The following is a 26,411-nucleotide window of genomic DNA, read 5'->3' on the forward strand; positions in this document are numbered from 1 at the left end:
ACAGCAGTTCATTTAGTGACCATTCAACATTACAGTGGCATTGAAAAAAATGACTTATGACCGTTTTCCATACTTAGGACCATTACAGCAACCCTCGTGGTCAGGTGATCAAAATTCAGATGCTTGGCAATTTAGATTTGTGGAAGTTTTATTCAAGTGTATGCACAAGAATGGAGTCAACTAAAGTGCAACACTAAATTACCAGATAAAGGTCAACAAAATTCAGGAGGAGTTGAACTTTGAGCACGTGGAAAAGCAATGATTCTAAACTGATGGTGCATTGAACTCCGCCTCCTAGCTCTCCGCCTACAGTATATACTTGACAGGGAATTCTTATCCTTTTTCTACAGAAAGCAACTATTGTTTGGACACTAATCTGACATCAGAATTTTGTTTTTATAACACTGCACACCCAGATATGGTTTCAGGTTCTCTCCTCTGTCACATGAATGCAAATAAACTCCAGTGGATTTTCTCAGTTTTGGTCTAGATACTGAGACTCTAGAAAAAGTGCAGAGAAGAGCAACAAACAAATGAACAGTTGCAGAAATTGGGTATTTCTAATTTAATGAAAAGAAGGACTAGGGGTGGCAGGATAGCAGTGTTCCAATGTTTTGTTGCCACAAAGAAGAGGGAGTCAAGCTATTCTCCAAAGCACCTGAAGGCAGGGCAAGAAGCAATGGGTGGAAACTAATCAAGGAGAGAAGCAACCTAGAACTAAGGAGAAATTTCCTGACTGTTATCCCAATCAACAGAACAATTTGCTTCCAGAAGTTGTGGGTGCTCCAACACTGAAGGTTTTTAGGAAAAGATTGGGGAACCATTTATCTGAAATGTTATAGGGTTTCCTGCTTGAGCAAGAAGTTCGACTAGAAGACCTCCAAAGTCCCTTCCGACTCTGTTACTCTGTTATTCTCTCTTTTAAGCCTGATTAATAAAACTTTAAAAGAAGAAAAGGAAAATGTTTTAATAGTATTTTTAAAGCTACATCCGAAGCACAGTTCTCTGCAACAGTTTCATGACTATCAGTTGTTCCAGACTAAATATGTTTGTTTTATATATTACTATGCTAATTTTTATTTTTATTAGCATCATATTAAAGAGTTGTATAGCGAACAGGAAAGGGAAGGGAAAACTCTAGGTAAAACTGCCCAAAAGTGGAGGAGAAGAAGACCAACCCTAGGAAATAGGGAGGGGGAATCCTGAGAAAAGATGCTTTAAAACTAAAACTGTTTTAAAATCCATCTAATTTTGTACCAAGTTTTAACTGCATCCTATCTCATCGTTCCATCTCTCTCTTGCTTTGACTATGAGAGCCATTGGCTGTATGTAGGTGAGAAAGACCTTAGGACCATGATGGCGAACCAATGGCATACGTGTCGGAAGTGGCACAGAGAGCCATCTCTCCAGGAATGCGAGCCATTACCCATTGCTCTTCCGGGTGCAAGCTGGCTGGTCTTCAGGCATGCGGAAGCACCGGAAACCAGAATAGCAGCTGCCCGGTGCGCGTGTGCACTCCAGGAAGATGATCTTCCAATTTCCGGCACGCACATGCACACCAGCAAGCTGGTCTTCATCTGCACAGGCATGCCGGAAACCGGAAGACTAAGTGGGCAGTGCACATGTGTACTCCGGAAACCAGAAGATCATCTTCCCAGTGCTCACATGAGCACAGAGCAGCTGCTCTGCCAGTTTCCAGCGCATGCACTCATGCACACTCTTCCATTTCGGCACTCAGTGCCGAAAAGGTTTGCCAACACTGCCTTAGGAGAATGCCCAAAGAGATCTTGCCAAGAGAATGGTCAGATAGGGACAGCTTAGCCCACAGCTGAAAATTGAACAGGGCAAGAGACTCAGAAGAGACCCTCCCTAATTTCTCAGGCAGTAAAGGAGAGGGAGGGGGAGACTAGTTTATATATACGGATTTATCCTGCAAGGCCAAGATCAGTCTTGCAGGTTTGAAAGTATAACCTTCTTTCCATCTCCTTGCCCACAAAACTAGCGAGGGTCACTTCTACATTTCTTGCCTCAGCCATTATCCAGTTGTGGGCTATGCTGTCTCTTATCTGACCGTTCTCTGAGCAGTGTCTTTTCGACTAATCTTTCTCACATATCATTATAGTGGGTTAAGGCGCAGGTAGTCCTTGACTTACAACAGTTCATTTAGTGACCATTTAAAGTTACAACGAGACTGAAAAAAAGTGATTTATGACTGTTTTTCCCAGTTACGACCATTGTGACATCCCCACAATCATGTGATCAAAATTCAGATGCTTGGCAACTGCTTCATATTTATGACCTTTGCTGTGTCCCAAGCTTCAGAGATCAGCTTTTATGATCTTCTGACAAGCAAAGTCAATGGGGAAACCAGATTCACTTAACAGCTGGGATACTAACTTATCAGCTCCAATAATTCACTTAACAACAGTGGCAAGCAAGGTCGTAAAAGGGGGAAAAACTCACTTAACAAATATCTCACTTAACATCAGAAACTTTGGGTTCCACTGTGGTCATTAAGTCGAGGTCTACCTATACTGGCCTAAGAGTGGGGAAACCCAGGAAGCCAATGGGGTGACTTGGGACTTAGTCATTCTCTCTCCGCTCTAAGTACCTGGAAATTCAGAAAACATCCATGCCCCAACCCACACACGGCAGCCTGGCAGATTGCAGACCTTGCTATTCAAAGAAGAGGTTCTTCATCCAGCAGCGAATTGATTTGGACTGACGATAATAACATATTTCAGAGCATTAAAATTATATCCTTTTCTTCTGGGCAAAGGCAGGAACAATAACCCAGCTGTATTATTAGCAACGCTGGAAATGAACACTGAAGATAAAGCATAATGGAAAGCCAGACCGAGCTCCCATTCATGGTATTAAAGAAAGCAAATTCAATTTGCATGAAAGACTGCTCCCACAAGCAGCCAGTTCACATTTGAAGAGAAGACAGATCTTCAGGGAAAAATACAGTAACAATGCCCTTGGATCTGATCCATTACCGAGTAGTCACAAAGCCTAAAATGCCCACCTTTAACCTTCTACCTTTCCTTTGCAGGGTCTGCTGCTGTTCCTTCAGCTTGGCCAACATGGTAAGTTGTTACTGAATTAAAAATGCTGCTTCTCCAAGGTCTAGGGCAGTATTTCTCAACCTTGGCAACTTTAAAATGTGTGGACTTCAACTCCCAGAATCCCTCGGCCAGCAGTGTGCCAAATGCATACTGTTGTGGCCCGCCAGCAGCCTGCGCGGATCGTGGCTGATCCCGATGACGAAGAGTGTGGTGTCGCGCCAGCAGCCTGCACAATGGCGCTCGCGTCGGACATCGAGGAGGCTGAAGGGGATGTGGTGCCAGAGGCAGAGACTCAGCCAGGTCCTTCAGAACCTCCAGAGGCTCCTTCAAGTGGAGAGAGCGAAGTGGAGGAGCCTCTCCTCAATGCTCGAGCACACAGGACTGCCAAAAGGCAGGAGTGGATACTCAGGAGGAGGAGGTCTCCTCGAGAGTAAGGCTTGAGGATAATTGGCCACTCCCTTAGCCTATTTAAGTCACATGCCGTTAGTAAGTTTCTTGCTGGAAACAACTTGTAATTATCATCAGAGCATTTTTGGAAAAGTCTTATCATATCTTGTTTTCTGGGCTGGTTGCCAACCTTTGCTGGACTTTGGTTTATTCTTACTACTTAATAAATTTGATAAGAACCGTTGGTGTGTGTCAATATCCTCGGGAATCCAGAGCTGGGGCAGAACACATACTGGCTGAGGGAATTCTAGGGATTTGGGATCCCTGGTGCTCTCTGAGCTTTTTTGTTTTCTTGCAGATGCTTCATTACTCAACTAGATAACATCATCAGTGCTAGAAGGAAGTGAGGTTTGCATGATGATGTTACCTACTTGGGTAATGAAACGTCTGCAAGAAAACAACCAATCTCGGAGAGGACCAGGGAACCCATGGTTCAACCCTCAGCTACAAAATATTATTTACAATCCTAGGAATTGAAATCCATCCGTCTTAAAGTTGCTAAGGCTTCCTTGTCTTCCTTGTTTTGTTTCTTAGCTTCACCCTCAAACACAAACCCATAATAAGGAGGCTTCTTTGCCTTCTCAAAGGAGCTGGCAAACTAATTCAACAAGTGCCGCTTTTCTCAATATAATCCAAACCCCCATTTTAGGGGAGGGTTTTAGGCAGTGGTGAAATGTAAAATTTGTTACTACCGGTTCTGTGGGCGTGGCTTGGTGGTGGTGGTAATGTGACTGGGTGGGCGTGGCCACCTTTTTTTTTACTTTTAAAAGCATTTTTTCTACAACCTTAAGAGCTAAGCAGCTCAATCATCAGAGACTTTTTAAAATTATTTTTAAAAGCATTTTTTTCGGCCTCTGATGATCGCGCGGCTCAGTTGGGCATGGAGGAGAGGGGGCAGGGATTTTTGCTACCAGATCTCCGAACCATTCGCCGCCATTGCTATCGGATCAGGTGATCCGGTCCGAACTGGGAGCATTTCACCCCTGGTTTTAGGGAGTCTATTTTGAAGAGGCTTCAGAACTTACACGCACCCCCAGAAACTACACAAATACACCTTATTTCCCCCTGAAACTTTCAAAATATATCAGCCAGTTCCTGCGTGCGTTTGGAACCTTGCCACGTGTTCAAGAACTGTTGCAGGTAGAGATGTGAGGTAGGAAAAGCGTGAGCTGCTCTTTATTTTACTAGGGCTATAAATCACCCCAATCTGGAATTGCTCAGACCAGCCTTCTTTTCCGGTCCCATTTGCCATCTCATAAAAGTGCTTGTCCATTATGTCATTGCTGCTTTTTTAAAAAAAGCTTCACTTGCTACTTGCATGTCCACAAATGTACTTTAACCCTGAATAAGGAAAGGAATGAGTGTAAGAGGAAGAAGCATTGAAGCCATTGCAAACCCCTTTCTCTTCCCTGAGATTCTTAATTGTTTGTTTGTTTGTTTGTTGGCCGTCCATCTTACCACATGGTAACTCTGGCTAGCTTACAATCCTAAATTGCAAAATAAATATATATATCGATAAAGGAGAATATTTGTAGCTCAGGGTTGAAATGAGGGGTTCTTGGTGCTCTCTGAGCTTGCTTGTTTTCATGAAGACGTTTCTGTTATGTCCTTATAAGGGCATCCGCCCTGATTGGCTGCCAGCCATCGGGCGGGAGATTTGAATCCCTGTCAAGGGGCGGTGCGTCTGCCGGGAGCGAATATAAGGAGAGCTCCGGCAGCGCGCCAGCAGTCTTGACTCGTTACTTTGTAATGAATAAAAGTTGCTTAATGTATCGAGCTGGTCCAGTCTTCTTTTCCCTGCGCCGGATCTAACACTGGCGACGAAGGACTAGAGAGAAGAACCTTCACAAGACTCTTGGCACGATCGCCCACCGAACAAAATCACCACAACACAGCGATCTTCCAGAATGGCCACCCCGCAAGCCCCGATGACCGCGCTGAACCCGTTCGACCCATCCCGGGAGAAGTGGAGGTCATACATGGTCCGATTCCGGCAGTTCCTGCGAGGCAATGGATACCAGAACCTCGATGAGGAGAGAAAAAGAGCCCTCTTCCTGGCTCATTGCGGATCGGACGTTCTGGAGATGGCGATTGACCTCGTGGCACCCAGGGACATCGAGGAGATGTCCTGGAACGACCTGCAGGAAGTCCTACAGGAGCACTATGCACCTACAGGCACCCCCATCGCAAACAGGTTCACCTTCCAGCAAAGAAACCAGCGGGAAGGTGAATCCATCAAGGAATTCGTGGCAGCGCTTCGCCAAATCGCTGCCAACTGCGAGTTCGACAATGTGGACAATGCCATCCGGGACCGCATTGTGTTTGGAATGCGAGATGTGGGGCTGCAGAAGAAGTTCCTCAGCCGGAAGAAGATTCCGCTCAAAGATGTCCTCGATGAGGCAACGGCGGCTGAAACGTCTGAGCAAGCAGCCGCCGTGATGGTAAAAGCAAGGGGGATCCATAAGATCCACAAGTCGGGCCCGACCTCATCAGACGAGGCAACCACTCAATCCGAGTCTGATGAGGAAATGGCCGTCCACAAGGTGTCCCGCCCCCCCAGGCGGGAAAACCCACAGCATGGCGACCGGGGAGAGCGATGCGGCAGCTGCAGAGGCGACCACCCCAGGGCAAACTGCAGATGGAGGGACGCGACCTGCTGCCGATGCCTGAAGAGGGGCCACATCGCAGAGGCCTGCAGAGCCACAGATCCAGCCCCGGAACCACCCAGACCACGATTCAGGGAAAATCGCAAAGATAACCAGAGGACATCCAAACGGTCCTCAAACCAGTCCCGGCGCGGGGAGGAGGAATATCCCCGCAACAGAACGGTGCACCAGACCACCACCATTGCTCACACAAGCGACGAGGGAACCACCAAGTTCCACGTGACGCTGCTAGCAGAGGGGTCACCATGCAAGATGGAGGTAGACTCCGGATCCGCCTGCTCCATCATGGACTGGCAGCACCTACAGCAACTGAACCCGGCATACAAAAGGACCCAGCTGAAAACCCCGAAGGCGAGACTTGTGGACTTCAACGGGAATCCCATTGAAATCCTAGGCAGAGCCACAATCCGGGTGAAGTACAACGACTTCAACGGAAAGCTACCCATCACCATTGTGCAGCACAGCCGACCGAACCTGTTGGGTGTGGAGTGGTTCAAGCCGCTGGGACTTTCACTTCAGGGCATCCACGAGATCCGCAGGGACGAACTCGACTCCATCATCGAAGAGTTCAAAGAAGTCTTCGATGGTAAGCTGGGGAAATTTGTGGGGAGGCCAATCTCCTTTAATCTGGACAAGGGAATCACCCCAATCAGGCTCAAGCCCCGCCGAGTTCCATTTGCCCTGCGGCCCAAAGTAGACGAGCAGCTGGATAAGCTGATCGCCCAGGGCGTCCTGGAACCGATCGATCATGCCTCATGGGAGACCCCCATTGTGACCCCACTGAAGCATGATGGGTCTGTGTGCATCTGTGCTGACTACCGTTGTACCATCAACAAGGCGTTGGCACAGAGCGCATACCCAGTCCCAGTGGTGCAACATCTGCTGCATTCCCTGGGAGCTGGATCAATTTTCGCGAAACTGGACCTGGCCCAGGCTTACCAGCAACTGCCAGTGGATGACAAAACGGCGGAGGCTCAAACAATTGTCACGCACAGGGGGGCATTTAAATGCAACCGCCTCCAATTTGGAGTCAGCGCTGCCCCTGGCATCTTCCAATCCATGATGGAACGCCTTCTCCAAGGCGTTCCAGGGGTGGTGCCTTACTTCGATGATGTGCTCATCTCCGGTGACTCAAGAACCCAACTCCTTGAAAGGCTCAGGCTTGTCCTGCAGCGGTTCAAGTCCAAGGGTTTGAGGGTCAGGCGGGACAAGTGCATCATAGGAGTACAGGAAGTCGAGTTCCTGGGCTTCCTCATTGATAGCACAGGCATCCACCCCACCAAATCAAAAGTGGAAGCAATCCATGAAGCTCCAAGCCCAAAAAACAAAACGGAGCTTCAGGCTTTCCTTGGGTTGCTCAACTTTTACGTCATTTTCTTAAAACAGAAAGCCACAGTTGCTGAGCCACTCCACCGCCTGCTGGGAAAATCGGCTTCCTGGAAGTGGGGCCAGGAAGAGGAAGCGGCATTCCGGGCCATCAAAGGACTATTGACGTCCAAAAGCGTCCTCATTCAGTACAGCGAGATGCTCCCCATCAGACTGACCTGCGACGCGTCGCCTTACGGGGTGGGGGCAGTCCTCAGCCACGAACTGCCCAATGGCTCGGAAGCCCCAATCGCGTACTTCTCAAAGACTATGTCCGGCGCAGAACGGAACTATAGCCAGCTGGACAAAGAAGCCCTGGCCATCGTGGCTGGAGTGAAGCGCTTCCACGAATATCTCTACGGAAGAAGCTTCACCATAGTCACAGACCACAAGCCTCTCCTGGGACTCCTCGCAGGCGACCAACCAACCCCGACCTTCATGTCCCCAAGAATGACGAGATGGGCAATCTTCCTAGCTGGCTACTCCTATAGGCTCGTGCACCAGCCAGGCACAGCCATAGGAAACGCTGACGCCCTCAGCAGATGCCCGTCGAAGAAGCCGGTCGAAGACCCAGCCCCCACGCTCCACCTACTGCACATTGATGACGACGCCAGCTGCCCGGTGTCATCCGCAGATGTGGCCGTCCACACCCAAAAGGACCCCACACTCCGCAAAGTGAAATCCTGGATCCTCAGAGGGTGGCCATCGGGAAAGCCAGAGGAAAGGTTCAGCCCATTCGCCAGGAAACAGGAGGAGCTGTCCACCATGAAGGGCTGTCTGCTATGGGGAGACAGGGTGCTGATTCCAAGCACTCTGCAACGGCGAACGTTGGAGACCCTGCACAAGGGGCACCCGGGCATCGTCCGCATGAAGGCACTGGCACGGAGTTATGTCTGGTGGCCCTCCATGGACAAAGACATTGAACAATGGGTCTCCAGATGTGACCCGTGCCAAGAAGTTCGCCCAGCGCCGCCGCAATCCGAGGTCGCGAAGTGGGAGACCCCCAGCAACCCCTGGTCGAGGGTTCACATTGACTTCGCGGGTCCGATGCAGGGGCGACACCTCCTCATCGTGGTAGATGCCTTCTCCAAATGGCTCGAGGTGGTGCCCATGGCATCTACCACAACGGACGCGACGATCTGAGCCCTGCGCCATCTCTTCGCCACTCATGGTCTACCGGATGTGCTGGTCTCAGACAACGGCCCCCAGCTCACATCCTTGGCCATGGAGTCCTTCCTGGCGGGACTGGGCATCCGCCACGCCCTGTCCGCCCCTTACAGGCCGGCCGGAAACGGACAAGCAGAACGCATGGTCCGACTGACCAAAGAGGCCCTCACCAAGATGGGCCCGGGGGACTGGCAAGAGCGCATAGACAATTTCCTCCTCACCCAGCACATCACGCCACACGCCACCACCCACAAGAGCCCGGCCGAACTGTTGATGGGCAGAAGGTTGAGGTCACCCTTGGACCGGCTGCACCCCCAATACAGCCCGGAAGTGACCGCAACCGCCAGCCGCCCGCTTCGCGCCTTCAGCAACGGAGATTCAATTTTCGCGCTGAATTTCAGCGGCTCTCCTAAGTGGCTGAAGGGGAAAATTGCCAGCACAACCGGCCCCAAATCCTACATCGTCGAGTTGGAAGATGGACAGTTTGCGAGACGTCACATCGACCAACTCCGAAAAAGGTGGGGGGGAGCGCATGAAAACCAGCCTGACGAGGGAGGCCTACAACACCCCGATGAGGTAGACCTCCAACACCCCGGCGAGGTAGGCCTACCACACCCAGACCGGGCAGGCCTGCAACAACCCGGCGAGGTAGGCCTACGACACCCCGACGAGGTAGGCCTACCACACCCCTGCGAGGCAGAGCAGCACCACCCCGTCAAGGTCGGCCCAGCCCACTACCAGATGCTGTCACGCCGGCAGCCCAGCGAGGTAGACCAGGGCCAACCGCACGGAGGATGGCAACACCAACCCAGCCAGGTGGGCACCGGGCACAGCAAGGCCAGGGACCACCAACCCAGCCCGCAGGTAGACCGGGACCTGCCCAGAGGAGGAGCAACGCACCCCACCAGTTACAGCAGCCCATGCCAGCCCAGCGAGGGAGACTGCAGTTCAAGGCGAGTAGACCGGGACCCAGCCAAGACGGGCAACCCACGACCCACGGGCGAGGGTGGCACACAACTCACCGACGTGGGGGACCCCCGCCCATCACAAGAGACAGCCAAGAAACGACACCCCGACCAGGATGGCCCCAGGCACCAACCAACGGTAGACCAGGGACTAGGGGGAAGGGGAAGCCGACAACAACCCGGCCAGGGAGACCTGCACCACCCCGGCAGGGGAGACCTCCGCCGCCCCGCGGAGGCAGCGCCGCAACAACACCCCGACCAGGTAGACCAACGCCAGCCCAACCGAGGGGACCAACGCCACCCCTGCGAGGTCGGACGGCACAACAACAACAACGAGAGCCAGCACCACCCGAACCGAGCGGAACCGCCACCCGAGCGGCAGCAAGCCGGACCGAGACCGAACCACAGCGCCCAGGAGACCAGGGAGGAGCAAGCAATGGACTTACCGAGACTCAGACGCTCTTCCCGGGTCGGAACCGAGCAGCCGAGGCGAGGCGAGAGATCCACAGGACAGGAAGAAGACCACCAGGACCAGCGATCCAAGGTCTGCGGTCCGGCCGGAGGCGCTGGGGGTGGCCCCGCTCACTCGACAGCTGAACCGAGCCCGGTTCCGGAGAGGGAACCAGGAGACGAAAGAGCCCCGTCCTTCCAGGCCGGAGACGGAGGAGAAGTGAGACTGCGCAGGTCAGCTAGGGTGCCGAGGCGTCCGGCGTACCTGCGCGACTACGTAACGTTTGTGAATGAGATTGACATTTCGGACTAAGGGGGGAGGAGTGTTATGTCCTTATAAGGGCATCCGCCCTGATTGGCTGCCAGCCATCGGGCGGGAGATTTGAATCCCTGTCAAGGGGCGGTGCGTCTGCCGGGAGCGAATATAAGGAGAGCTCCGGCAGCGCGCCAGCAGTCTTGACTCGTTACTTTGTAATGAATAAAAGTTGCTTAATGTATCGAGCTGGTCCAGTCTTCTTTTCCCTGCGCCGGATCTAACAGTTTCCTTACCCAAGCCCGGTAACATCGCCAGTGTTAGGACTAGAATTAATGATGTTACCTGGTTTGGGTAAGGAAATATCTGCAAAAAAGTAAGCAAGCTCAGAGAGCCCAAAGAACCCATATATATATAAGCATCATCACAAAATATACATATAACCTAAATATAGACACACACACACACACATATATACACCTATATAACTATATACATAATATTTGTTGTTAGTTGCAAAGTTGTGTCCGACCCATCGCAACCCCATGGACAACATTCCTCCAGGCCTTCCTGTCCTCTACCATCCTCTGGAGTCCATTTAAGCTCATGCCGACTGCTTCAGTGACTCCATTCAGCCACCTCGTTCTCTGTCGTCTCCTTCTTCTTTTTCCCTCAATTTTTCCCAGCATTAGGGTCTTCTCCAGTGAATCCTTCTTTCTCCATACATAATATACATATATACTAAAAACATAAATCAATTAATACAAGCAAACGCTATGATGCAATGATCCAATTACAGATGGGGCAGGAATGTGGGTATAAATTTTCAGATTGATCCCAAGGAAAAATAGGTTTTGCAATTTAATACTTCCTTATGATTTGAAATACTAATCTTCCTCTTTCGTGCAGTGATTATGGTGTTGGCCTAGAAACCAGGAGACTGGGAGTTCTACCCCTATTTTAGGCAGGAAAAGCCAGCTGCATGACCTTGGTCAAGTCACTCTCTCAGCTCACCTCACCTCACAGGGTGGTGGTGGTGAAAATAGGAGGAAGGAGTATGAGGCATGCTTACCACCTTGAATTGCTTATAAAGTAATAGAAGCATGATAAAAATCTAATCTGATCTGGTATCATATCTGATCTGAAAATATCCAGAAAACCATTACAAGACTTACAGTGGTCACTTGGATTTTTGACAATCAGGTATAAGGTATCTACTTTTCCGTCCTTCAATCTCTGTGGGGGGAAAAATAATGAAAGAAAGAGGGAACGAAACATTGGCTGTCAGTGCTAACAGAGGTCTGCCCAGAAATACCCCACAATTGTTTTGGAGTGGGATAGTGCTGTTCAAAGTTCCTAACGGCCCTGTCCTTTAACGTGATGCTCATAGTCTTGAGATGGGTGGGTTCTACTTACTACCAGTTTGCAACAGGATCACGCGCGCGCACTCGCTTTGCTTGCGCATGTGCCTTGCTTCTGCAGATGCGCAGATCACTTCTGATGACATCAGGTTCAGTGGGCGGAGCCTCGCGCTGGTTTTACTACCGGTTCTATAGAATCGATCCGAACTGGGGGCAACCCACCACTGCTTGAGATTATATTTTGATTCTAAGCCTCTTAAACTCATTTATATTGAAGCAATGCAGAGGTCACAATAATACATTAATAAAATCATATCACTTAATATTACCCAAAATTCAGTCAGGATCAGTAGTGGGTTCCACTTACCTTCGCTACCGGTTTGGAACTGTGAGCGCGAGCGGGTGGTGCTTCTGTGCATGCACAGAACATCCGTGATGACATCCGGGCAGGTGGGTGGAGCTTCCCGCTGCCACCACTACCGGTTCGCTTGAACCGGGGTGAATCAGTAGAAACCTGCAACTGGTCAGGATGAAAAACAGATTTTTGAAAAACAAGGATCGATGGAATAGACTTCTGAAGGCTTTGATCTGGAAGGGTTTTAACAGTGAAATTTAACAAAACCCTGAAGATTAAGGGCAGCAGGTTAATGAATACTTCTTTCTGTGAACAGAGAAGAGACCTAGGTTGCCTCTTTCATCAAGGTTTTTGGTCCTTTCAGTTTGATCCTGCAAGGTCAATCAAAACCCCTTGTGTTGGTGTGAACTAAGAAGCCTTTTGTTTAATCTTTTTGTTTGATGCGCACTGCAAAGCTTCAAAGAGATTCCACATATAGAATGGTTTAACTCTTTCTCTCTCTCTGTTTTTTTCCTTCCTCTCTCAGAAGGACAAAATAAACAAATCCCAGTGCATCAGCAATCCCTGAAAAGTCCTGGTAAGTAAATGAAGGCCCTTAGAAGCTTAGGAATCTTCCAAAATAAAGGTTGAGCAGGATGTGCAATTTAACACATGAAATGTGTTATTAACCATTATGGGGAAAATGTTGGAGATTGGACCTGTAGCAATAATTCCACTTTCTATGGGAATGATTGATAATGTCCTTTATCAAGTTAGACCATGGATCTATGTAGCTCATCACTGTCTACCACAATTTAGTGCCCTCCAGATATTTAATTTTGCAGATCCTGGGATCCATTTCTGTTAGCTGCTAGAAAATCTGGTATTCTGAAGGGTACTGGTTGGGGAAGGATCCTCTGTATTTGAGTGGGTCTTCAAGATTTCAGAACACCTGGAGATCCTAGGAATTGCATCTTGGTCTTTCTATATGCAAGGTGTGAGCTTTGCCTCTGAACCACTGTTCCTTTGGTAGCTGTTGATCCACACACATCCTAAAGCTGTTGTCTCTCCCACTAAAAAAAATATAAACATCAGACCTGAAACAATTTAAACTGCTAATTAGAAAAAATCCTTGGCTTCATTTGCTGAGAAAGGATAGTTTTATCAGAAGTCAAGTGTATTGCAGTAAAGCTTAGCCAGAACTGAGAATCACGCAACAAAATCCCCAAGTTCAATTTTTCTCTCTTTTAACAGACTCCCATTGCTGACCCCATGCGTGTGTGTGTATGTGTGTGAGATGGGTGGATCATGACCAATCAGGTTCAAGAGAGATGTTTTCTGGATGGTCAGTTCAAGCACAGTCCAAGTTGGTATGCAGCTGCCTTCTTCTCCCAGCTGGGTGACCTTGAGGCAGTGTCTCAGGGAGATACAGAAGTTACTTTCGACTTCCCCCAAGCATCCCACTCCCATCCACTCAGTTCATGGCAGACTGTCACCGCATGGTAGCAAAGCACAAGCAAGTGTAAGGTAGCCACTGACAATAGATGAATGTGTACATTTTCCTTCCAGGTCAAACATGGTCCTCAAAAGGCCATTTGAAAGACACAAGATTTTTTACCAGATCTGGTTATTGGTTTGGGTGCTCTGAGTTGTACTCGCACTCTAGGAAAAAACCTCTTTGGTCTGTTTCTTCATTGTCTGTTGTTTTTCCTTCTCCACATGTTATGTTGCTGATAAACCTTTTAGATGTTATTAAGCTACAATTCTCAACCTTCATCATGGTTGTCCATGTTGGTAGACTTGCGTGGGAGCTGCAATTCAGTAGCACCCACAAGATCATATGTTCTCCATTATTACAGAGAAGACAAGGAACAACAGGCAAGGAAGAAAATCACAACTAATCTATCTGGACTTTTCCAGCAATTCCTGGAAAGCACTTAAAAACTTAAGATGAGTCTATCCAACTCAGGACAAGATGGCACTATAATTCTTCAATCTAACTGCAATAATGCATTGGAAGAATCAACACAGACTTGGATAGTATCATTTATTTGGTGATTCAAGTTGTGACTTTAGCCTAACAATTTGTCAGAACAGTCAAAACACAGATCCGCTTGTTGTCTGCCCAATCTAGTCCCTGATCCATTATTTTTTCTTTGGACCATGTCATAGGCCTCCAACTGATCCATGATGACATCTTCTTGTATCTACAGGTAGTCCTCAACTTACAACCCCAACTGGGATCAGAATTTCCACTGCTAAACAAGGCAGTTGTTGTGAATCTTGCCTAATTTAATGACCTTTTTGCCATGGTTGTTAAGTGAATGGTATGACGGTTATTAAGTGAATCCAGTTCTTTCCTCCTTGACTTTGCTGGTTGGAAGCAGGCGGGGAAGATCATCAATGGTGATCACATGACTCCAGGATACCATAACCATTGTATAAATACATGCCAGTTGCCAAGCACCCGAATTTTGATCATGTGATTCTGGGGATGCTGCAACAGTCATAAGTGTGAAGATTGGTCATAAGTCACTTTTTTCAGTGGCATTGTAACTTTGAATGGCCATTAAGCAAATGGTTGTAAGTCAAGGACTATCTGTATTCATTTCACCTTGATTGCCCCAATACTCAGAGCAATGGCCCAAGACTGTTTGGTCTTGTCCTATATCAAGTTAGACCAAAACTTTGATTCCTGGGCTGTTTTCAGCATGAACGAGAAAGCTGGTTTGGCCTCCTTCTTTTGTAGCTAAGTGAGACTAATTCTTTCATTTCTGCTCTCACAGATTGCTGTGAAGATCCTGGTCAGGTTGAAAGCAAGTTTGTGGTCCTCTACTGCCCTTTAATTCAGGGAGGATTGGAGATGAGAGAATGGGATGCAGATTGTCTCAATGCTACAAATCTACCTTCAGGATGTCAAAGGGATGAATTCGAGGCTAACGTTTGTGGTTTCCTTCCTAACTGCTCCATCTCTACATGCGCAAGTAAGATTAAAAGTCCACACTGTCCTATCTGTGTTCTCTGCTGTCTGCAGGTATTGCACTATCCAGATTGTTTTGCCTTTCTTCTCAACAATTGTTAAGTCTGGAGCGTTGTGTGGCAGATGGTTGTCTGTCTGAATTCTAAAGCCCCAGAGCAATTTAGTTTCTTCATTTTCTCTTTGTTTATTTTGTGGTCCCAGCACTTCTTGCTGGCAGGCTAGTGGTCTTTCTTGCAGATATTCCAGTGCACCAGTGTTGCTACTTTGCCACATTGTTGTATTCAATCTATGGGATTTTCTTGTATTATTATTATTATTACTATTTTAAATCTAGGAAGTCAGGTAGAGCAGGAAACTTGGTGGGGCAAAGGAACATGTCAAAAACACTGATTCCCTGGAGCATCAGTTTGAAGAAGCCAGGAGGGAAGACCTGGTCAATTTGAAGATGTTTACCTAGGGAACAAGAAAGACATCATCTCTTTATTTCTGATTCATTTGTTTCATCTTCTGCGCAGAGCTGAATCCTACAAAGGGCTTGATTTCACCGGAGGAACTCAACTGTTCCGTAACTCTTAACTGGCAAGATGCAATCAACTGCTGTCGTGAAACCTCCAGAGATCACTCTGTAATGACCTCTAAAAGCAGCTGGACAAATATATGCCCTGGCATGACGAAGCTCTCTCCTGGGCAGGAGTATAACGTGACAGTGTATAGAATCCTGAATGGAAGTTGTAGTCAAGAAGCATCCATCAACATAACTACTAGTGAGTCTCACAATCACTATTTGCTCACAGCAGCAGAAACAACAAGGTAGCACTTAGCACTTAGACTTATATATCGCCCCCATAGTGCTTTACAACACTCTCTGGGTGGAATGACAGAGTCAGCATATTGCCCCCAACAATCTTGATTCTAGTTTTACCAACCTCGGGAGAATGGAAGACAGTGGTGCTATTCAGCCAGTTCTATCTGGTTCTGGTGAACTGGTAGTGGCGGATGTGGGAGGCTCCGCCCACCCACCCACCGGACGTCATCACATCTCGTTTTTGACGCTCTGTGCATGCGCAGAAGGTGAACCGTTAGCGAAGCAGGGGTGAAATGCTCCCGGCTCGGACCGGATTGCCCGATCCAGTAGCGATGGCAGCGGGTGGTTCGGAGAACCTGTAGCAAAAATCCTTGCCCCCACCCCCCCCCCATGCCCAGCTGAGCTGCGCAATCATCAGAGGCTTTTTTAAAAAAAAATTAAAAGCATTTTTTTCTACAACCTCTTCGGCCGGAAAAATGTTTTTAAAAGTTAAAAAAAAAGCCTCTGATGATCGTGCGGCTCAGCTGGGATCGTCAGAGGCTTTTAAAAGCATTTTTTTCTACAAGAGGTTGTAGAAAAAATGTTTTTAAAAGAAAAAAAAGCCTCTGCCGATCAGGCAACTCAGCTGGGATCGTCAGAGGCTTTTAAAAGCATTTTTTTTTACAACCTCTTCGGCTGAAGAGAAAAAATGGTTTTAAAAGTAAAAAAAAAAAAAGAAACAGAAAGTTGGCCATGCCCACCTAGTCACATTACCCATGTCCACCAAGCCACACCCACAGAACCAGTAGTAACAAATTTTACATTTCACCATTGAAGCGAAGGTATGTGAATACTACCTCTGATGGAAGACTAAGTCAACCTTGAGCCGCATCAGTTTAATTTAGTTTATTTTATTGTCATTGCACCTTGTACAATTAAATTAAATGCCGTCTTCAGTGTACATTAAACATATTAAAAAAAGGTCAGGATCAAACTCCAGCTGCGGGCAGAGTTTGCCTGCAGTACTGCATTCTAACCCTGCAGTCTGAGATCTGAGCTGATCTATATTGCTGATGAACTTGCATGAATCTTGGGAAGCTGAGTCTCAGATCCTCCTCTGACAGGCACAAAAGATCACACGTGAAGGTCCAATCAGGGCCGGATTTTCCTATAGGCTAACTAGGCTTCAACCTACGGCCTCAAAATCAAGAGGGGCCTACATTCAAATTGTTAGCAAAATTAAAATTACACTTTCACTATAGGTGAAAGGGCCTCATAAGTGGAATAGCCTAGGGCCTCTTTTCATCTAAATCTGGCCCTGAGTCCAATTAAACTGATTTATTGCTACTTATGTCTATTGCACAGGAATATCCTCAACTAACATTAATACCTACTTGAAGTTAGATAAGAGTCAATGGAACTCAAGGGAGATTGGATTTAATTCGCTTGGAGAGATTCTAAGCTGATCCCTCTTTTAACTCTGCCCTCAGGTTTTCCCAGTCCTTTCCTACATGCTCTAGAGCAGCCGTCCCCAACCTTTGTGGCTTGGTGGCCCAGCTGGCAGGGGGAGAGGGGAAATGGGCCTCACGAGCGGTGGGCTGGCACACTCGTTTGCACCAGTGGTGGGATTCAAATTTTTTTACTACCAATTCTGTGGCATGGCTTGGTGGGCGTAGCCAGGGGTGTGTGACTAGCAGCAATCGGCCTCCTGCACCCCTGTGGGAGCAAGAATGAGCCTCAGAGGGGGGAGACGCGCTGCCCCCCTGCATCCCATTTTGGGCCTAGGAGGCCTCCCTGCACTTATCTGGGAGCCAAAATGGGCGCATGGGGACTCCTGGAAGGGACGGGGTAGAAAGGGGTGGGGCCAGTCAGCAATTTAACTACCATTTCCCGAACCAGCTCGAACTGGCTGAATCCTACCACTGGTTTGCACGCAGATCCACTCACGTAAGAGAGAAGAGAAACCTTTGGGGTTCAATTTCACACTCCTTCAAACTTCTCTGCACCAAAAGCTTTTGTGAAGGGATGGAAGGCCTGAAACAGTGCAAGAGCACTCCTCCAAAGCCTTTCATCTATTTGCAAAAGCTTTTGATGTGGAAAAGAGAAGACTTTGGGGGCGTGGTCTCATGCTCCTTCAGGCTCACCAAGGCTGCCCGACACTCCAAAAGCGGATTCTAGTGTCCTGTGCAGGCAGCCTCGGTCAGTCAGTGAAGGTCAGCAGGACGCGTTCGTCTCACTCAGCCTCTGCTCTCACCACTCTGCTTTTGGAGCATTGGAAGCATCGGCTTGGCAGCCTGGCTGGGGGAGGGGGCGGGGTGAGAGGTGAACCCAGCCATGAGAGTGGTAGGCCAGCACACAGGTGCACGCAACTCCACTCATGCAAGAGAGAAGATAAGCCTTTGGGGTGCCACTCGCATAACTGGAATTGCACACACATACTGGTGCATTTCTCATGTGGCCCAATTCCATATAGGGCACAGTCCAGTAGTGGACTACGGCCCAGTGCTTGGGGGCCCCTGCTCTTGAGGAAACATCTGGATTTGTGCGGTGGATGGTTTGTCAGTGGCAGGAATTCCCTGCCTCCCTCAGCTTCTGCAATTTCCCTTCCTCCCTCTATCCACGGTATGTCATGGCATCTTGACATTAGCCAAGTCCTTTATCTGTCAATCACTTTTGCCACTTTTCCCTTTACAATGACCACAATTATGCTTTGTTTTAAAAGCTACCAGCAAAGAGCTGAGAATGAAGACAGGGAAAGAGGGATTGGTTGGTTGCCATTTTTGACATCTCCCCATTGGCCAATAGGAAGATAAGAGTGCAAACACGCTGAAAGGATAAAGACAGGTGATATGCAAAGTTGTGTGCAAGTAGCTATACTCTGATGAATCAATAATTCACATAATGAATCCTATTAAATTTCTGATTAAAGTGCCAAACTGAGAACCAATATTGTTTTCTAATACAGTACCCACTTTGGTTTTTTTGAATGTCCATCTTTAAGTTGGCAAAATGGCGCCATCATCCTCAAGAGCAATGAATGAGGAGACTTAAGGGAAGTCCGAAGTTAAAAGAAACCCCAATTCAAACAATTCAAAATGTTTATTTTTAAACAACAAATATAATTGGGGTAGCCAATAGCCTAATAAATCTTAAGCTTTGTATCAAGGAATGCTTAGCTGATTATTCTGGGAAAAGATAAAAGTGGAACAAATGAGAGTAGAGGGAAATAAAACAGCTTTCTTGCTTCTTTATTTATTATTTCAATTTCTACATCCTGGACATCAGCACATTCCGAGTTGTACCATTTTGTTGCAGTTCTCAGCAGTGATGCTGAATCAACAGGTATTGGCTAAGCTGCTCAGTATAGAAAGCTGTGAAAAATGTCTTCTGTTTATCGCAGGGCCTTCGTCAGTCCAGAACCTCACAGTAGAAAACCGCACAGTGGATTCCCTGCAGATTGGATGGAAGCCACCCAGAGATCCTCAAAACCACACCTACACTTATTGTGTCTGCTTGATTGACTGCACCATTATCAATGAAAGCCTGTTTCTTAAGGAAGGATTGAAAGGAGGAACAATGTACACAATTGAAGTCAAGGCCATTATCAAGAGCAATGTTTATGGCGACACAAAGACCATAAATGCCATCACAGGTAGAATGGATTTAGTGCCGGGGGGGAGGGGAATGGCAAAGGGGGAAGGTGAAGAAAATGATGGCTTAGGATCCATAAAATAAGTCAAAGTGCTTTGTGGGCCATCAGAGGCAGTCCTTTTTTAATGATTGTCCTGCTTAGCAACCATTTGAAGTTGTGACAGCACTGGAAAAGTTACTTGATGACCAGTTCTCCAATTTATGACAGTCACAGCATCCTGTGGTTATGTGGTTGCCATTTGCACACTTCCAACAAGCAGAGTCAGTGAAAAGCAGGAAGTAAACTTGCAAATCATAATCACATGACAGCAGAAGTGAGATCATAAGTCCATCACAGTCAGGTGATCTTTTGCTTAATGACCACAAGTGATTTGCTTAACAGACATGAACGAAGTTTGAGGTTGTAAACCAGGGGTGAAATCCAGTAGGTTCTGACAGGTTCTGGAGAACCAGTAGCAGAAATTTTGAGTAGTTCAGAGAACCAGTAGCGGAAATTTTGAGTAGTTCGGAGAACCGGCAAATGCCACCTCTGGCTGGCCCCAGAGTGGGGAGGGAATGGAGATTTTGCAGTATCCTTCCCCTGCCACACCCACCAAGCCACACCACGCCCACCAAGCCACGCCCACAGAACCAGTAGTAAAAAAATTTGGATTTCACCACTGGTAAACCCATTGCGATCATATTATTTCCCTCTTAGTGACTGCTTTGCTGCCAGTCCCATTTGTGTTTGTTAAGCAAGGATTTCCTGTAGTGGATTTAACTAGCAATTTAATTTCTCATTGATGCTTTATGTAACAACACAGGATGATTGAAAAATGGCCGCTAGGTTGAGGCTCAAAGCCCTGGGCCAGAAACAAAATATCAGAGGAGGGTTTGGTGGGTCCTACCCAGATGCTGGGGCTCTGGTGGCTGCCGTAGCACAGCAGCCCCCAACCTTTTGGGCACCAGGGACCGGTTCTGTGGCAAGAGGTTTTTTCCATGGACAGGAGGGGCTGTGGTTTTGCATCCCACAGATGGGGCCTTCCCTTGTTTATGTGGCCTGGTTTCTGGCATGCCGCGGATTGGCGCCAGTCCACAAACCGGGGGTTGGGGAACCCTGGCGTAACATGAGAGATATCAGTAGCAACCCTGCTCATTGCAGTAACTCTTTTCTGCCCATGTTCAAAGAACAAACCAGAGCAGAGTTTCTCAACCTTGGCAACTATAAGATATGTGGATGTCAACTCCCAGAATCCTTTTGGCTGACTCAAACAGGGACTTGGATAAGCTTGAATCTTTTATGGGTTGTAAGAGTATTTGGCTTCCTGGTGTTGGGACACCAGGCTAACAAAATCTGCTCTTCCCTCAGCTCCCAACAGCCCTGAGAATATCACTGTGAAAAGTTATCCCCCTCATCAACTTTCCATGGCCTGGAACCCTCCCAAAGACCCAAATGCAACGGACTATTTATACAGAATCAGTTGGTGGCGAGAAGACGGGACACAAGTGGACAACTGCAGCATTCCGGATTCCCATTTCACCCTTTGCAATTTGCAGCCAGGAGTTCTGTACCTGGTGAAGGTGATCTCAGATTTCAATGGGATTTTGAGCACAGCCGCAAAGCAGTGGATTCTAACGCGTGAGTGCGATTTTGCAAAAGGGTTCAGGAATCTTGTTTGATTGACATCCCAGCCCTGGAGGAAGCTAGATTTTCAATCATTGCTTGGCTGTGAATCCTTGTGACAGACCCTTGATACTTGCCTTTTCTCCATCGGTCCCCTCCCCTCCCCCCCCAGGGTTGTTGTGATGCTCGAGCATTACACAAAATGGGCAAGATGTGAGGGCAGTAAATGAAGGAATCCTGGAGGCTTCCCATCCTTCAATGTAGATTTGCTTCTGGTTTCCAAGTTCTTCCTATCAACAGGCCTTCTCCTGTCTAGTGGCTTCCAGTTATATCGGAGGCAACTGCCCGTGGAACCAGAGGTTGGGAATGATGTCTTCTCATGCATAAAGAATGCAGGAAACCGAAGACGCCTTTCAAAGAGAGCTTTCCCTTTTATGTTTTATTTTTTTTAATTTTTTAAGAATGTTTTAAATCCTGCCTTTATTATTTTTATAAATAACTCAAAATGGCAGGCATAACTTTTCCCCCACAACAACCCTGTCAGGTGCATTGGGCTGAGAGAAAGTGACTAGCCCAAAGTCACCCAGACGGCTTTCATGCCTAAAATGGGATTAGAATTCATGGTTTCTTGGTGATTGGCCCAAGTCACCCACTCAGCTTTCATGCCTAAAGCAGGATTAGAACTCACAGTCTCCTGATGATTGGCCCAAAGTCACCCAGTCAGCTTTCACGCCCAAGGCGGGACTGGAACTCACAGTATCCTGGTGATTGGCCCAAAATCATCCAGCTAGTTTTATTTTATTTTATTTATTTTATTTTATTAGATTTATATACCGCCCTACTCCCAAAGGACTCAGGACAGCCAAAAAGATAAAACACACAAACTACAAAATTTAAAAGACATTATAAAAACCCATTAGATAATTTGGCCCAAAACAAATTAAAACACCCCTAATATTTTAAAACAAATTTACAATTTAAAAGGGAAGTTAGGCCAGGCCAGCCTGCTGAAATAAAAAGGTCTTGAGGGCACGGCGGAAGGTGTGTAAATCCGGGATCGTCCATATCTCCGGGGGGAGCTCATTCCAGATGGCAGGTGCCCCCACAGAGAAGGCTCTCCCCCTGGGGGCCGCCAGCTTTGATGCCTAAGGCAGGACTGGAACTCACAGTCTCCTGGTTTTTAGCCTGGTGATGTAACCATTAGACCAGACTGCCTCTCAAAGACAACCAGGCTGGTTGCTTTCTGGGGTTGCTGTCTAATACTCTACCTCTCTCTTTCAGCCCCACTGCCCCCAACCAATTTCCGCATCCAGATGATCAATCAAACTGCGGCTCATTTTGCCTGGGTGAAGCCGAACTCGCCATTCAGTGCCATCCGACTCCAGTGGAACACTTCAGAAGCCAGAGGAAATGAAACATACCCCAAATCTTTGGACCGAGCTGTCCTGCACAGTCTCACTCCCGGCACCAATTACACCTTCACCATCTTCAGCACAGCTGGAAATGCTTCCCTGTCCAGAGATAGCGTTGGCCGTCAGCAGCATGGAGCCACAAGTACTTAATCCTCATTTTAGGAGAAAAGCGGAGAAGGGGGGAAACCATTCTTTATCAAAGAATAATAGATTTATGAAAAGAATTAGGCTATGAATGATGTACTGATTATGTGCCATCAAGTTATTTTTTACTCCCACTACAGCTAGTCCCCAACTTACAACAGTTCATTGACCGTTCAAAGTTACGTCACTGAAAAAAAGTGACTTATGACCATTTTTCACACTTACAACCCCATTGCAGCATCCCCATGGTCATGTCATGACTGGTTCATATTTATGACGGTTGCAATGTCACGTGATTTCCTTTTGCAACCTTCTGACAAGCAAAGTCAATGGGGAAGACAGATTCACTTAACAACCATGTTATTAGCTTAACAACTGTAGTGATTCTCTTAACAACCGTGGCATAAAAGGTCATAAAATGGGGCAACATTCACTTAACAGCCTGTCTTACAACAGCAACAACATTTTGAGGCTCAGTTGTGCTCGTAGGACTACCTGTACATAGATAGATTTTGTCCATGACAATATGACATTAGAGTTGGCCCACAATGTCTGGCCTCAAACCTTGATCAGTTCCCTGAGCATAAACAACTAGATTACTGGTTGAATTTCAATTTAGCCCAGTCAAAAGGTGTGCCATCTTTGGATGGGCAAGGGATATGATGCATACAATTATTTCCTCTGCAGTATCACTGGAGTATCTTTGCCCCTGTCTCCTGAGATCTTCCTTTATTTTGCCTGCCAGCCTTGAATTGTTCATCCCCGACTCCCACCCACTGCCCGACTAGTAAAGTTCAAAAAAAAAAGCAAGATTTGAGAGAGTAATAGATGCCTGGAATTTGAATCAGGAATGTTCTACATGCAATAAACACTTGACTACTAAGCAACCCCTGCCTGAATGGGAGAAGACCACAGTCTGGGCTGGGCATATCCTGCCATTCTCCATTAATGTAGAAGACTTTTCTGCTTGTTCTCAGATTATAATTGGAAGAGGGCAATGGTTCCACCCTTTGCCTAAACCAGGGGCCTGCAACCTTAAACACTCAAAGAGCCATTTGGACCCATTTCCCACAGAAAAGAAATCACCGGGAGCCACAAAACCTGGGTGGGTGTGGCCAACTCAACGTCACTCACTCCCACAAAGTCACATGACACCCCCTCTCCTATCAGCCACCCTGACCCAGATTTTGTGGCTCCTGGTGTTTTCTTTTCTGTGGGAAACAGTATCTATCTCTGTCTCCTTCTTTCTGTATCTCTCTTTCTCCCTCTCTCTCTCTCTCTCTCTCCCTGTCGTGTGTGTGTGTGTGTGTGTGTGTGTGTGTGTGTGTGTGTGTGTTCTCGCTTGAACCATTTCCAAAAACAGGCGAGGGTTGGTGCGTTGTTGTTTTTTTTTTTTTTGCTGATAATGTTCTTTCTTCTTCTTTGGGTGCTTTTTACCATATTTAAATCAAGAGTAATTTCAGGTTCCCAGATAAATGAAGCTCTTTCGTCCCCCTGCTGTGGCTCCCTGTCAGCTGAACCCACCACTGGCTGGCCACACCACACACCCTCCCCTCCCGTCACTCCTCACCTGGCCTGAGAAAGTAAGGGTGACGGCGGGTGATGGAGACACATTCCATATTCCAGAGCCGGAGCAAAGCATCCCTGTACTAGCCATATCTCGCAGACGCTTTTTCCAGCCCTTGTAGGTGCTGCGCGCACCTTGGTTGCTCGGGGAGATGCACGACTTGCTCTCTGCCCCTAGACACTGGCTTGGCCTGGTTGCAGCCAACGCCACTGCTATTGCTACCTCTATAGCCTGCTCTCACAGCGCCTTGCGTAGTACAGTTAAATTTAGTGCGCTTCACAATGGGGGAGACTGTGTCCCCTCCGCCTCCTGGAGCCCATTACGATGCAGAGCATCGGCCGCAGCCGGGCTGGGTCAGTGTCTCAGGGCAGAGAGCAAGTCGCACATCTCCCCGAGTGACCGAGGTGCGTGCAGCACCAACAAGGGCCGGAAGAAGCGTCTACAAGATATGGGGTACTTCACTCCCACTCTGGAATATGGAGTGAGTCTCCATCCCCCGCTGTCACCCTTATCTTCTCAGGCCAGGCGAGGAGTAACTGGGAGGGGAGAGTGAAGGGCAGGGCCAGCCAGTGGTTGGTTCAGTTGATAGGGAGCCACAGCAGGGGGCCAAAAGAGCCGCATGTGGCTCCGGAGCTGCAGGTTGCAGACACAAGGCCTAAACTGTCCATTAAGCTTAATGTACAATTGATGGCTACCAACCTATAGATGGCTGAATGTAGACTAGGAAGAAACATTAGGTTAGAAGGGGGGAAATGGGAGGGCTACCTGACCCAATGAATGAATGATTGATTAATTTTGTATCATCAAGTTTTTGTCTTTTAGAGACCATCTAGACAGATTTTTCTCCATGATGCTCTGACCCTCACCTAGTCTTTTAGGTCTCCCAAAGGCATACCCCTCACCACTGTAACACAGTCCATCCACCTTGTTGCTAGTCATCCTCTTCTCATGCTTTCCTTCTGCCTTTCCCAACATTAGAGCCTTCTGCAGAGAGTTGGGTCTTTGCATATAGTAGGAAAATGGGCAGAGATATTTAAGGCAAATGGGCACCCAGGAGCAGCCGAAGAAGACATGGTTGATATGATTGATCAACAGGACGACTGTCAGAACTTGCTTGGAAACTCCAGATGCCCACCAGTTGGCACCAGAGACACATTAGCTGCCATCTAATAATCCAATGGTGTTTCACAGCCCAAATGTTGCTCTAATCAAAAGGAACCTGGTGGGAGTTTGGCTCCTTTTTTTGCAATTTTCTCAAGGTGACTGCATCATTTTCTCTGATGGGAGCAGCCCTCTAGACCCGTGATGGTGAACCTATGGCACATGTGCCACAGGTGGCATGCAGAGCCATATCTGTGGGCACGCAAGCGTTGCCCTATCTCAGCTCCAGCGCTCATGCGCGCACCAGCCAACTGATTTTTGGGCCTTCCAGGCCCACCAGAAGTCAGGAAATGGGCCATTTCTGGCCTCTGGAGGGCCTCCGGGGATTGGGGGAGGCCATTTTCACCGTCCCCAGGCTCCAAGAAAGCCTCTGGAGCCTGGGGAGGGTAAAAAATGGGCTTACCGGGCCCACCGGTAACCTTTTTGCAGTCGCGTGCCAAAAGGGGGGGGAGTGCGAGGGGGCCACATGCCCATGCGCGGGGCGCGGGGGGGGACATTGAATTATGGGTGTAGATACGCACGCGCATGATCCCCCGCACTCCCCCCGCTTTTGGCACGTGACGGCAAAAAGGTTAGCGATCACTGCTCTAGACACTCTGGGTCTGGGGTGGATAAAGTTGGTAGAGTGAGCTGGTGAAGTTGTGAGAAGGTGTTTCTAACCCTCTTTCCTTCTTGCTTGTACAGAGCCAGAAAAAGTAAGTGATTTGATATGCGTCCCTTTGCAAGATAACTGGAGTCTGAAATTATCCTGGACATGTCCAACCAGCCCCGTTAGTAAAATTGTGGTTCTCGTGTCAGATCAAGCCTGGAAAAATAAGCCAAATTGCAGTGAATCAGTGGTGATTCAAGGACTTCAGCCTTTCAAAGTCTACCAAATTAAAATAAAAACGTTTTGGTACAGCCAATATGCAGTCTCAGAACCTGTGGAGTGCTCCATCGATACTACAGGTGAGATCTAAGACCATCTTAGTGCAAATTATGCAGTTGCACCACAGCTATTTAAGTAGTGGTTTCTGAAGAAGCCCGTTCCATT

The 26,411-nt window shown here is 47.8% G+C and overlaps 1 protein-coding gene across 1 annotated transcript in view; it reads left to right on the forward strand.

The window, feature by feature from the left end:
* The window catches only part of PTPRH (protein tyrosine phosphatase receptor type H), a 60,902-nt gene that overhangs the window by 17,936 nt on the left and 16,555 nt on the right, over positions 1-26,411 (forward strand). The window contains exons 5-12 of the mRNA XM_087893552.1: positions 3,056-3,089; positions 12,624-12,674; positions 14,863-15,060; positions 15,572-15,820; positions 19,241-19,492; positions 20,840-21,109; positions 22,376-22,648; positions 26,063-26,326. Coding sequence (XP_087749678.1) covers positions 3,056-3,089; positions 12,624-12,674; positions 14,863-15,060; positions 15,572-15,820; positions 19,241-19,492; positions 20,840-21,109; positions 22,376-22,648; positions 26,063-26,326 — 1,591 coding nt within the window. The remainder of the gene's footprint in view (positions 1-3,055; positions 3,090-12,623; positions 12,675-14,862; positions 15,061-15,571; positions 15,821-19,240; positions 19,493-20,839; positions 21,110-22,375; positions 22,649-26,062; positions 26,327-26,411) is intronic.

Source organism: Pantherophis guttatus, chromosome 4 (assembly GCF_059756535.1).
Source record: "Pantherophis guttatus breed Tessera chromosome 4, ASM5975653v1, whole genome shotgun sequence".
NCBI classification, from domain to species: domain Eukaryota; kingdom Metazoa; phylum Chordata; class Lepidosauria; order Squamata; family Colubridae; genus Pantherophis; species Pantherophis guttatus.